General features: G+C 37.0%; 1 protein-coding gene across 2 annotated transcripts in view; it reads left to right on the top strand.

The window, feature by feature from the left end:
• The window catches only part of NELL1 (neural EGFL like 1), a 949,069-nt gene that overhangs the window by 258,163 nt on the left and 678,344 nt on the right, over positions 1 to 12,562 (top strand). For both annotated transcript variants that reach the window (XM_004607851.3, XM_004607852.3), the window contains exon 12: positions 8,950 to 9,078. In XM_004607851.3, the coding sequence (XP_004607908.2) occupies positions 8,950 to 9,078 (129 nt within the window). The remainder of the gene's footprint in view (positions 1 to 8,949; positions 9,079 to 12,562) is intronic.

The raw sequence follows: 12,562 nt of genomic DNA on the forward strand, positions 1-12,562 counted from the left end.
TTACTGGTTCCTGCTCCAGCAAATTGATAATCTTCAGGATTGCAATGATATAGTTATACAGTGATCTTTCCTAGCAGCTGCATAGTATTCCATTGTGTAGATGTACCAAAGTTTCTTTAACCAGTTCTCATGCACTCAGGTTGTTTCCAGATTCTGGCTGTTGTGAACAGTGCTGCAATGAACATACAGGTACAGATGTCATTTCTACTGTGCTTTTTTGCACCCTTGGGATATATTCCCACAAGTGATATTGCAGGGCCATATGAAAGCTCAATTTCTAGTTTTTGAAGGAATGCCCATATTGTTTTCTAAAAATGCTGGACCAGTCAGCATTCCCACCAACAATGAAAAAAAGTCCCTTTCTCCCCATATCCGCACCAGCACTGGTTGTTCTTATTCTTTTTGATGTGTGCCAGTTTCTGTGGTATAAGACAATATCTCATTGCTTTGATTTGCATCTTCCTGATGATTAGTGATGTAGAGCATTTTTTTCATGCACCTTTTGGCCATTTGTATGTCTTTTTTGAGAAAGCTCCTGTTCATTTATTCTCCCAATTTTTTGATGGGGTTGGAGGTTCTTTTCTTGTACAATTCTACTAGTGTCTTATATATCCTGGATATTAACCTTTTATTAACCCTTACCAGATGGTTATTTGATAAATATTCTTTCAAATTCTGTGGGCTCTCTTTGTATCTTGGTCGCTATTTATTTTGAGGTGCAGAAGCTTCTTAGATTAATGCAATCCCATTTGTTTATGTTTGTTTCCACTTGCTTGGTCAGCGGTGTTTCATCTTAAAGATACTCTTAGCTTCAATATCATGGGGGTTATGCCTATGTTTTCTTCCTTGTACCTTATGTATTCAGGTCTGATATTGAGGTCTTTAATTCACTTTGATCTGACTTTTGTGCCTGGCATTAGACAGAGGTCAGAGTTCTCTTTTTTTTTTTTGCAGGTAGCTGTCCAATTTTCTCAGCACCACTTGTTGAAGAGGATTTCCTTGTTCCACTTCACACTTTCTTGCTCCTTTATTAAAGATTAAGTGACCATATATTTGAGAGTCTGGTACAGAATATTCAACTCTGTTCCATTGGTCTGTGGGTCTATTTCTAGTCCAACATTATGCTTTTTTAATTACTACTGCTTTGTCGTCCAGTTTGATGTTGGGGAAGGTGATGCCACCCATCTTCTTTTTCTGAAGAATTGCTTTATCTATTTGTGGGGATTTATTATTCCAGATGAATTTCAGGAGAGTTTTGTCTATTTCTTTGAAGAATGTCATGGGTATCCTGATACGGACCGCATTAAATCTGTATAGTGCTTTGGGAAGTATTGCCATTTTGATCATGTTAATCCTACTTATCCATGAGCAGGGGATGCATATCACAACTTATTATTATTTTTTTGCTTTTTGGGTCACACCCCGCGATGCTCAGGGGTTACTCCTGGCTTTGCACTCAGGAATTACTCCTGGCGGTGCTTGGGGGACCATATGGGATGCCGAGGATCGAACCCAGGTCGGCCGTGTGCAAGGCGAATGCCCTACCCGCTGTGCTATTGCTCCAGCCCTGAATATCACAATTTCTTAATCCATTAAACTACTGTTGGCCACTTGTTTCTAGAACAAGCTTTCCAAATCTTGTCTACTGTGATGAATATAGGTTTGAATATGACCTTTCTGAATAATGTTTTTGTATTCTTGTTGTATGCCCATATTGGAATTGTTGGGTCAGATAGAAGCTCTATTCCATATTTTTTGAGACATTTCTATACCATTTTCAGTAGAGGCTGGAAAGAGCAAAACTCCCAATAGCGGTGAGTGATAATTTCTCCCTCCCTCCCTCCCTCCCTCCCTCCCTCCCTCCCTCCCTCCCTCCCTCCCTCCCTTCCTTCCTTCCTTCCTTCCTTCCTTCCTTCCTTCCTTCCTTCCTTCCTTCCTTCCTTCCTTCCTTCCTTCCTTCCTTCCTTCCTTCCTGCCACATCTCTGCCAGCGCTGAATTTTTGAATTTTTGAACTTTATTATGTAGAACATTTTGGTTAATGTGAGGTTTTATCTCAGTGTCATTTTGATTTGTGCTTCCCTGATAATCATTGAAGGTGAAAATTCATTTTCATGTGGTGATGAGCATCTTTATGTTGTCTTTAAGGAAATGTATGTTCATCACCCTGTTTTTTTTTTTTTTTTTTTTGCTATTTAGTTGAGCTCTAAGGGAGTTTTATATATTTTAGATTTTAGTCCTTTGATGTATAATGAGTGAATCTTTTCTCCCAGTGTAATGTATTTCTTTTAGGCTTTTCTTTCACAGTGATAGAGCTTTTTAGTTTGATGTAGTCCCATTTGTTTCTGTTTGCTTTTGTTTTCTTTGCCAATGGGATCGTAGCACTGAAGACTCCTCTTAGGTCAAGATCTTAGACAATGTCCCTACTTTTTTTTTATCCACATATTTCATGGAAACATCTTTGATATCATGGCCTTTAATGTTTTTTGAGTTAACCTTTCTGTATGGTGTGAGATGAGATCAAATTTTGTTTCCTATGTGTCATATTCAATTTTTCTATCACCATTTGTGAAAGATATTCTGCTTACTCCATGCATTTTGCACTTTGTCATGAATTAACTGTCCATTCAACATCTAATAGTTTCATCATCATCATCATCATCATCATCATCATCATCATCATCATCAATCATCATTATCTGATAGTTTACTTCTGGATTTTCAATTCTGTTCTATGATCTGAGAATCCATTTTTTCCCACTATCATGCAATTTTGATTGCCATGCCATTGTAGGAGCGATTAAAATCTGGAAATGTGACTCCCCACATCTTTTTTTCCTCAGAATTACTTTGACAGTACTTCAAGTTTTATGTTTCTGTATTCATTTTAGAAATTTCTTTCTATGTAATTAAAAAATTTTATGAGGATATTGATTGGAGTTGTGTTGCACCTATAGTAGTATAACTGGTTCTTTCAATCTTTGAACAAGGAATAGGTTTCCATTCCCTGTGTTGTTTTTTGTTTTATTCAGAAGTTATTTATAATTTTCATGAAGTAGATATTTTGCCTCTTTTGTTAAATTAATTCCTAGAATCTTTTTTGGTTGGAGGCCACCTGTGCTCAGGGCTTACTCCTGACTCTGTACACAGGGATAACTCCTGCAGGCTTAAGAGACCATATGGAGTCATGGAGACTGAACCTGGGTCAGCCACTCACAAGGCCAATGCCCTACCCACCGTATTATTGTTCTGGCCTTGGTAGTTGGTTCTTTGACACAATTATAACTGGGATAAAAATGTATCCCATTATTTTTGTTTGTTTGTTTTCGGATACACCTGGTGATGCTCAGGGCTTATTCCTGGCTTCGAACTTGGGAGTCACCCCTGCTGATGCTTAGGGGAAATTATGGGATGTCCAGGATCAAACTTCAGTCTGCTGCATGCAAAGCAAGCATATCACCTGCTGTACTATCTCCCTGGCTACCCTCCCCTTTTATGAAATTTTTTTGTTTTCCTTTTCTACATATTTGATAAACTATAAGAATGTAACAGGTTTCTGTGTATTTATATCTTTTAGCCTGCTGCTTTATTATATAAATTTTTTGTGTCTAGGAGTATTTTTAATAGTCTTCAATGTTTTCATGTACAATTGCTATTTCATCTGCAAATAGTGATATTTTGTTTCATCTTAACCAACTTGAGTTCCTTTGATTTCTATTTCTTGCCTGATTGGTGTTTTGAAGACTTCTAGTACTTTGTTGAATAATAGTAATGAAAGGGCTTGTCTGATGCTTGATTTGAATTAGTCTTCTTCAAGCAAGTTGTGACATACTTGTTTTATCTCTGACTTAAGAGAAAAGGCTTTAAGCTTTTCCTCATAAAGGAGGATGTTAAATGTGGGCTTGTTGTATATGGCCTTTACAACCTTGAGATAAACTTCTTCAATCTCAATTTTTTTAAGGGTTTTTACTGTGGGTGGTTGCTTGATCTTGTCAGATGCCTTCTATGCATGGAGGTGATCATATAGGTTTTTTTCCCCTTTTATTAATGTGGTGTATCACATTATTTTGCTTGTCTTGAACCATTCTTAATCCCTAGGCTAATTGCCTTCTGATCATTATAATGCATTTACTGTATCATTGTAGTAGATTTGTTGGAGTTATATCGATTTTATTTGCATCCATGCTCATCAGGGATATTATTCTGAAAATTTATTGTTTAGCACTGTCAGCTTTTGGTACCAAAATAATCTGTCTCATGGAAGCTGTTTTGGTAGATTTTCTGTTTTGTCCAAGCTCTTGGAAAAGCTTGAGGATAGGTAGTAGGTCTTCTTTGAAAAACTTGCCAGTGAACCCATTTGGCCACATTTTCTTTATTATTGGGATATTTTTTTATTACTGGTTCACTGTGAGATACAGTTACAAAGCTTTCATGTTTGAGTTTCAGTCATACAATGATATAACACCCATCCCTCCACCAGTGTACATTTTCTACCACCAATGTCCCCAGTATCCCTCCCCCATTCCACCCCTCCCCCCTGCTTCTATGACAGACAATTTTCCCCATACTCTCTCTACTTTGGGGCATTATGGTTTGCAGTACAGATAACGGAAGGCTATCACATTTGGCCCTTTATCTACTTCCAGCACACATATCCCATCCCAAATGATCCCTTCAACCATCATCGACCTGTGATCTCTTCTCTACCCCAGCTGCCATCTCCCCCAGCTCATGAGGCAGGATTCCGATCATGGAGCAATATTCCTAGCTCTGTCTCTATTGTTCTTGGGTGTTAGTCTCATACTATGTTATTTTATATTTATTGGGGAAATTTTTGGTGAGCGTTTTAACTCCCTTTATGGCAGTAGGTCAGTTCAAGTTTTCTACTGCAGCATCCTGATTCAATCTCAGGATGTTGTAAAACTAGGAATTTGTTCATTTTGTCTAGATTTTCCAATTTAGAGTCATAAACTCATTCATAGGTCTTTAGTATAACAGATTTCTGTTGTAATTTCCCCCCTTTTATTTCTGATTCAGTTTATTCATGTTTTCTCCTTTTTTTCTGTGTGAATCAAGGTAGGGGTTGTTGATGTCATTAATCCTTTCAAAGAGCCAACTGTTGGTTTCATTGGTCTGTTATGTTGTGTTTTTGATTTTGCTGTTGATCACTGACTTCTGCTTGAATTTTTATTATTTCCTTTTTATTTATTCTCAGCTTCTTTTGTTGCATTTTTATTGTTTTTTTGAGGTGTGAAATTTTTAATAGTTCCTGATCTTGGTTTCCTGATGAAGGCATATTGAAAAAAAATCTCTCACTTTAGCTTTTTGTCCCATGAATCCTGTTGGGTTGTGTCTTCAGTTTCATTGATATCCAGGAGTCTTTTCTTTCTTAGCTTCATTTTTGACCCAGTAGTTCTCATTAGTATGTTTTTAAACTTCTAAGAGTTTGAGATTTTCTTAGTTTTCTGATTATGGTCTATACTCACCTTCAAAGCATTATGATCTGAGAGGATACTTGATATGATTTCTGTTTTAATTTAAGATTCCTTTGGTGTCCCCCAGCATGTGGTCAGTTCTAGAGAAATCCAGTAGGACTGGAAAAGAATGTATACTTAGCTTTTTGGGAATAGAGAATTCTTTGTCTATTAAACATATGCTGTATGTTTCTATAAGACTGTTGTTTCCTTATTGTTTCTCTGTTTGATATATTCAATAATGACAATGTAGTATTAAAATCTCCTATTGCTATTATGTTGTTGTTGATCTTTTCCTTCAGGACTACTGGTATTTATTTTATATATTTACATGATGCTTTGTTTGGAGATCATATATGAATGAGCATTATATCTTCTTAGTGTATAGAGCCTTTGATCTTTATCTAATCTTCATCTCATTTTTAGATGTAAGTCTATTTTGTCTGATATAGGTATAATCATAATCCTTTTTTAGTCTGCTATTTGCCTATATGAGTTTTTCAGCTTTTTATTTTGGGCAGGACTTAGATTAGCTGTGTCTAGTACTGGGATGCTATAGGCAGGAAGTAAGAAAACATTTAATCAGTCTAATTAGTCCCAGACTTAGTGATCATATGAATAGTTTATCTTTATCTTGAAGTAAAGTTAAAAATATAAAATCCATTAAACAATCTTCCAACCAACCAATTTTTTTTTTTTAACAAAAGAAAAAATAGAGAAAAATCTTAAAAGCAGGCATGGTAGAAGGGTTTATTATATGCAAAGGAATTACTATTAGATTAATAACTGAATTGGAAGTAACAATAAGAAAAATAAGAGAACAATGGAATAGTAAGGTTGAGAGAATTTAACTATATATACAAAACAGTTTTTAAATGTGAGGGTAGTAAAATGACATATTTAAACAAAATTAAAATAGTCACAAACAAAATACTTCTGCTATGTACATATTTAAAATATACTTAGGGGGGCTGGAGCAATAGTACAGCAGGTAGGGCATTTGCCTTGCACAAGGCTGACCCGGGTTCAATTCCCAGCATCCCCTATGGTCCGCTGAACACTGCCTGGAGTAATTCTTGAGTGCAAAGCCAGTAGTAACCTTTGTGTATTGCCAGATGTGACCCAAAAAGCAAATATGTATATATACACAAATATATATGTACACATACAAGAGTATATTGCCCACATGGGAGAGTCTTGCAAGCTCCCGATGGCATATTCATATACAGTAAAAGATATATGTATATATATTATATATATATATTATATATATATATATATACTTCTTGGAGATCCTGACAAGCTACCGAGAGTATCCCACCCACACAGCAGAGCCTGGCAAGCTACCCATGGCATATTTGATATGCCAAAAGCAGTAATGATGGGTCTCATTCCCCTGGCCCTGAAAGAGCCTCCAATCCCTGGGAAAGATGAGTAAGGAGACACTGCTAAAATCTCAGGGCTGAGTGCAATAGAGATGTTATTGGTGTCCATTCGAGTAAATCGATGAACAACGGGATGACAGTGGTACAGTGATATAGGAAGAAAATCAACAATCTTAGAAGAAATGTCTGAGATTCAGGGATGAGATGCCCCCAGGGCAATTTCCATCTTCAATTTGCTTACATAATCTAATTAGTAAAGTGTAAAAAATATCTGCCAGGGGGCGACCGGGGGAGAGCCCCGGTGGCTCTCCCGGTCGGCTCACCCCCGGGTTTCCAGGGGTCAGTCCCAGGCCGCTCACTTAGCCAGAGCAGCCCCGACCATGGGGCAGACGGAGGAAGAAACGAGGGCCAAGCCGGTTGATCCATCAGTTGTCGTTTATTCCATTCCCTCCTGTCTCTGTCTCTGCTTCTCGCCCAGCTCTGGATATCTTCCCCCAACCCACTCTTACAGCCTAGTTAAATCCCTCCAGCATGAGGGGGTTGGGGCTTACACATAGGTGTAGTTACAATCAATAGGGTTAAAGTTCTTTCCCTCAGGGGATGCTGCTTCTAGGACAGATTCTCTTTCACCAGGATGACCCATCCAAGGGCGAATCCCATGAGTGTGTTTTTCCTCTCCTCATCCAGCAAACAAATAAGCATTCATAATATTGATCATTTTGTATGGACACAGTAAGAAATGCATTACGCTTATAGAATTGCTCTCCTGGGGCCATCTTGATCTCAGACTACAGTGCTCAGGCCAGATTAGTCTTTCCTATCCCTAGCAGGGTCCTAGTCTCATTCTTACTTTGGGATCATGACAACATTTGTCCATGATCAAGCTCTTAACTATAGTTAAGAATTAGGCACTTTGGCAGGCCCATCTCGATGCCAGGGTAGCACATAACTCACTGCTTGCCGTGGGTCCATCCCATCCCTCATTGGGACCCTGCTCTTGGAGTGCTGGGAACTGAGGGCAACTGAAGCTTAAGTCAAGAATGTAGATGCCTGGGAATGAATAATATTCAAAGCCAATTAAATTCCAAGTCACAAAAGCATAATATTGTCTTCTTGTGTCTGTACAAAAGGGACATTGCTTTAAAGTAAACTATTCAAAAGACACAAGGAGAGGAGAAAGGCAATATTAACCTACAATATAAGTTCAGTGTCCTAGAAAGATATGACCTTACAAATAACAGTATCATTAGGGGGAAAAGCTGATTAACTGTTTGGGGAAGAGAGCATAGAGAAGTAGTTACAGATAAACAAAAGAATGGGAGTGACTCGGGAGCTCCTTGTGGCAAGGGGGTTAAAGGACAAAGCAATGTCATCCTATAGTAAAGGAAGTATTTACATGTGCTTTTGAAAGAACAAATAGAAAACATTTAATAATGATTCTTGCATAAGTTCATTTAAAGCATAATGGTTTATAGATTCTGGAACATACATATCATGGAATATTACACAGTATTGAAAAAGAATCGACAGGGAGATTATAGGCATTACCATGAATGAAGAGAAAAATAATATCATATGAGATATACAGAATGTTATTTAATATGTGTAAAGTTTGAAATGGGTAAAACTAAAGATGCAAGGGAATGATTAACACAAAATTTGGGATCATTGTCTTTAAAAGTTGGAAGGTAATTGGGGAGTGAATCAGGCAGTACTGTACTGTATATCAATTTTAGTTTATACATTTACACATATTCATTTTGTTGGTTTATATATCATAAATTTTTCAATAAAATGTATGAAAACTCTCATATGTAAATAGTGGGGAGAGGTTTCAGGATGAACATGAATAAAAACATTTGAGAAAGAACAACTTCATTAAGCTATAGTATCAGGGAAAGTTTTAAACCAAGGTATGATTCAGAGTTTTGTGTTTGAACTCTCAGTCTTTTTTCAATTTACCCTTGCTTATCACCAAGATATGCTTCTATGGTTAGTGACATATAACAAAAATAAAAATGTTCCATTCTTTACTGTTTGAAAGTTTTTCATTCTCTTATTTCCAGACGTAAAATTTTATTTCTCCTTCTAGGTCATAACTTTTGTGCAGAAGGACCTAAATGTGGTGAAAACTCAGAGTGTAAAAATTGGAATACAAAAGCTACCTGTGAATGCAAGAATGGTTACATTTCTGTCCAGGGAGACTCCGCCTACTGTGAAGGTAAGCAAGCTGTCTAATGAGGTCATTTGTTAGAAATTCAATCCTGGTACATGTGGTGGGTGAAGATTAAGAATCAGTTAGTTCTGATTCTAAATGTTCCTACACAGAATATCAACTACCTACAGTGCTCTATTCTCGTTTTATCTAGACTGCTCAGTTGTATGTGAAAGCAAGATTTTTGAACGTAGTTATGAAACATTGCAAATCACCAAACAGCAATACTAACTCAAACCCTATATTCTGATGTCATTGTATCTAAAACCCATAAGCACGTGTTTCTCTTGTCTTATTTGACACTGTTATGTTCAAGTTCAAGTTAATGTTATGTGATGGAACTTTTAGTGATGCTTTCATACCAGGTTATATCCAGTTGTTATATATTTTACTTGCCGAGGTCAGTGGTTTTGTTTCTAGTTTTTAGTGACTGATTCATGAGTTGGTGAGTTCCCAACTCTACTAAGAGTTACAGTGACAGACGGACTTATAACTTTGGCTCATGGGCAGAAGCAATAATAGTGGTCTGGTGGCCTCAAGCATCAAGTCAGTGACCCTCATTTCCTCTGATGACACTAAATAGAGTGTCATGAAAGGAAAAAGAGAACAACTTCTCTATTTTATGTGAACACATATTCCTAAACCTCAGCATTCCACTTTGCTGGCAGTAAACGTTGGAAACTTGTTACTTTAACATAGCAGCGTACCAAGATTTAGTTCTGGTACTAATACTAAATGTATTGTGTATCATATTAGACATTATATGACATTAGAGTACATAGTATAATTGTATATCTGAGTCCATCAATTTCTCAGCTATCCTATAAGAAATCATAGGATTAAACTCACAAGTCATTCTCATACTTTTAGAGAAACTCAAATAGGCAAAATGATGGCTAGGATGTTTTGCTGACCTGGTTGGAATATTTCTATCATTTTTGCTATCAATTCATTAAATCATAATGATGTTAATCAGGAAGGTCTTCAATGGAATTAATCTTTGCTGCGAAATCTTTGACACTGTCATCTATATTGGTTTGGTTTCAAAGTAAGTTGTATATTCTTAATGTAGTAAAGCACTTAAAAAAAACTCATGGTGTTTTTATATAAACAATGAAACTGAAAAGAGAGAAATTAAAAAGACAATCCTGTTCATAATTGTGTCTCAAAAAATGAAATATCATCTGTGAATCAGTTAACAAAAGAGGTAAAGGCCCATATGAAGAAAATTTAAATTTGCTAATAAAAGAAAGTATAAGACAGGAGTAAAGAAAGCACATACCCTCTTTATGGATTGAAAGGATCAATAACAAAATGATAATCCTACCCAAAGCACTATACAGATTCACTGATTCTGTATCAGAAGATCTTAACTGATGACAACAATAATCTTAAACTCCTTTCCTTTTTACTGCTTTACCTTTGCTAAACTTATTGTGTATTGAAGAAATGTGCTGAATTACTGAATGTGCTGAATTACCACCAGAGTTATCTGGACAATAGCACCTCTCTTTGTATCTGTCTGTGCCTGTGTCTGTCTGTCTCCCTCTGCTCTTGTGTCTTTTTGGGTGCCACACTCAAAGCTCAATGGCTATTACTGGCATTGCTCAGGGGATTTGAATTAGGGTCCTGCCTTAACTCCTACTTTTTCAGGCCAGTTGCCTCTCTTTGTTTTTTAATTTTTTTAAATTTCTCTTACCACATTATGATTCTCATTACTAATATATTCTAGTGAATGACTCTCCCCCCGCCCCCCATCATTCTCCTTCTTACCATTTTTCTTTTGCTTATTTTGATAGATTCGAGCTCAGTGAGGGTGACATGCAAGTTGGGAAGATGACACTTCTCTATTGGTCATGAAACTTCATTTTCCCAATAATATTCTTAGTTATTTATCATATTTGAGAGGGGAGGAGACTATTAGATTCAATGCTTCACATGAACATTTGCTTTTAATATCTGTAAACCAAAACTAAAAAAAAATTAACACTGTTTTCTCCATTCACCTAGGGGAAAATATTACAAGCCAGATAATAATTTAACACTATTTCTGAGTGTGAGAACAGGCAAACACAATTTTAAGACGAACATTTAAACAGTTTGCCTCCTGACTCTACCACTAGTATTCTTACATTTTCTTTTTCACTGGAACCAATATACCCCCATTCCTGGGTCTGAGTAATTATTGAGAATTAGGAGAAAGTGAGAATATTGCTGTTACTAATACCAGTAGGATTGTTTTATGATGGTGGAGTAAGTGCCAGGGCCGTCAGGACAGGTAGGAGAAAGCAATCCCAATATCTGCCTGGGGCAGGCTCTTGTCTTTACATCACAGAAAAGATTTTCCAGGAAAGCCAGAAAGTAAAATAAAATAGTTTAGTTTAGGAAATCTGGGGGAAGACTGAAGAGAGAATCCAGTGAAGTAAACAAAGGAATTTCACAGAAAGGAATTTCATTCCAATTTGGGATATGTTTCCAGAGTGGGTATGCACAACATTTGATTTTGCAAAGTTGATTTTATAGGGTTTTTGCAAACTGCCCTTCCCCGGGGACATTGCTAGGGTGTTGGCAAAGAAAGAGGACCTTGAACTTTTGGTCTTTTCTCAGTTTTGTTCAACCCTTTAGTTTTGCTGACGTTTCCCTTCTTCTGAGGACCTGGCGTTTTATGGACTACCTATGGCATCATTTAGTCTTATCAAGCCTTGCAAAGGAATATCCAAAGGGAATCTTTTGTTGAGTTTGAGCTGGCAAGCTTTTGGACTGGCAATAGTGTATCTTGTATTCTTAGACAAAATCTTGGTTTTGTTACTTCCTGAAACTCATTGCCACGGGCCCTCTACCTGACCATCTGTCTGTCTTAGTTTGATTTTATTTCTCCACATGATATTCATTTTTATAACACCGATTCAGCTTTATGGGAAGCCACTTGTAATATTAAACTTGCCCTTTGTGCACAGTCTTTGTTTTATTAATGGTGCTGAACAAGTTTCAGTCTGAATCACATTTTCCTTGAACAACTTGTCAGCTCAGCGTACGTGCACCATGATGTCACTTTGGGTAACAGTAATGTACCCAGACACCAGTCATTTCTATATTATGGAGGCTTTTTACAAGTTCCAGGGGCTTACTCTTGAAGTGGAAGATAGTCTTTAAGGAAAAATGACTAAATATTAGTGTCCAACTAGAACATTTATAAAATAGAGCTAAAACCCAGGGTCATTTTCTGTGCATCTAGATGAGAAGTACTGAGAACAAAGTAGAGATAATACCAACATGTACAGAAAATATCCTCGCTCCTTCCCTCATCACATGTTCATTGGGCCTATTATCCTTTATCTGCACCATGGCTGATATCACCTTACGTTACATGTCCCCATAGAAGCATCCTAAGGGATAAAAAAGACAGAGATTCAAAATGCTTATCTAGACTAGGTGAGGTCAGGCTCTTGCCTTGGGGCTGACCCCAATTCAATTGGGGGCTGACCCCAAT

The sequence above is a fragment of the Sorex araneus genome, chromosome 6 (genome assembly GCF_027595985.1).
Source record: "Sorex araneus isolate mSorAra2 chromosome 6, mSorAra2.pri, whole genome shotgun sequence".
Lineage (NCBI taxonomy): Eukaryota > Metazoa > Chordata > Mammalia > Eulipotyphla > Soricidae > Sorex > Sorex araneus.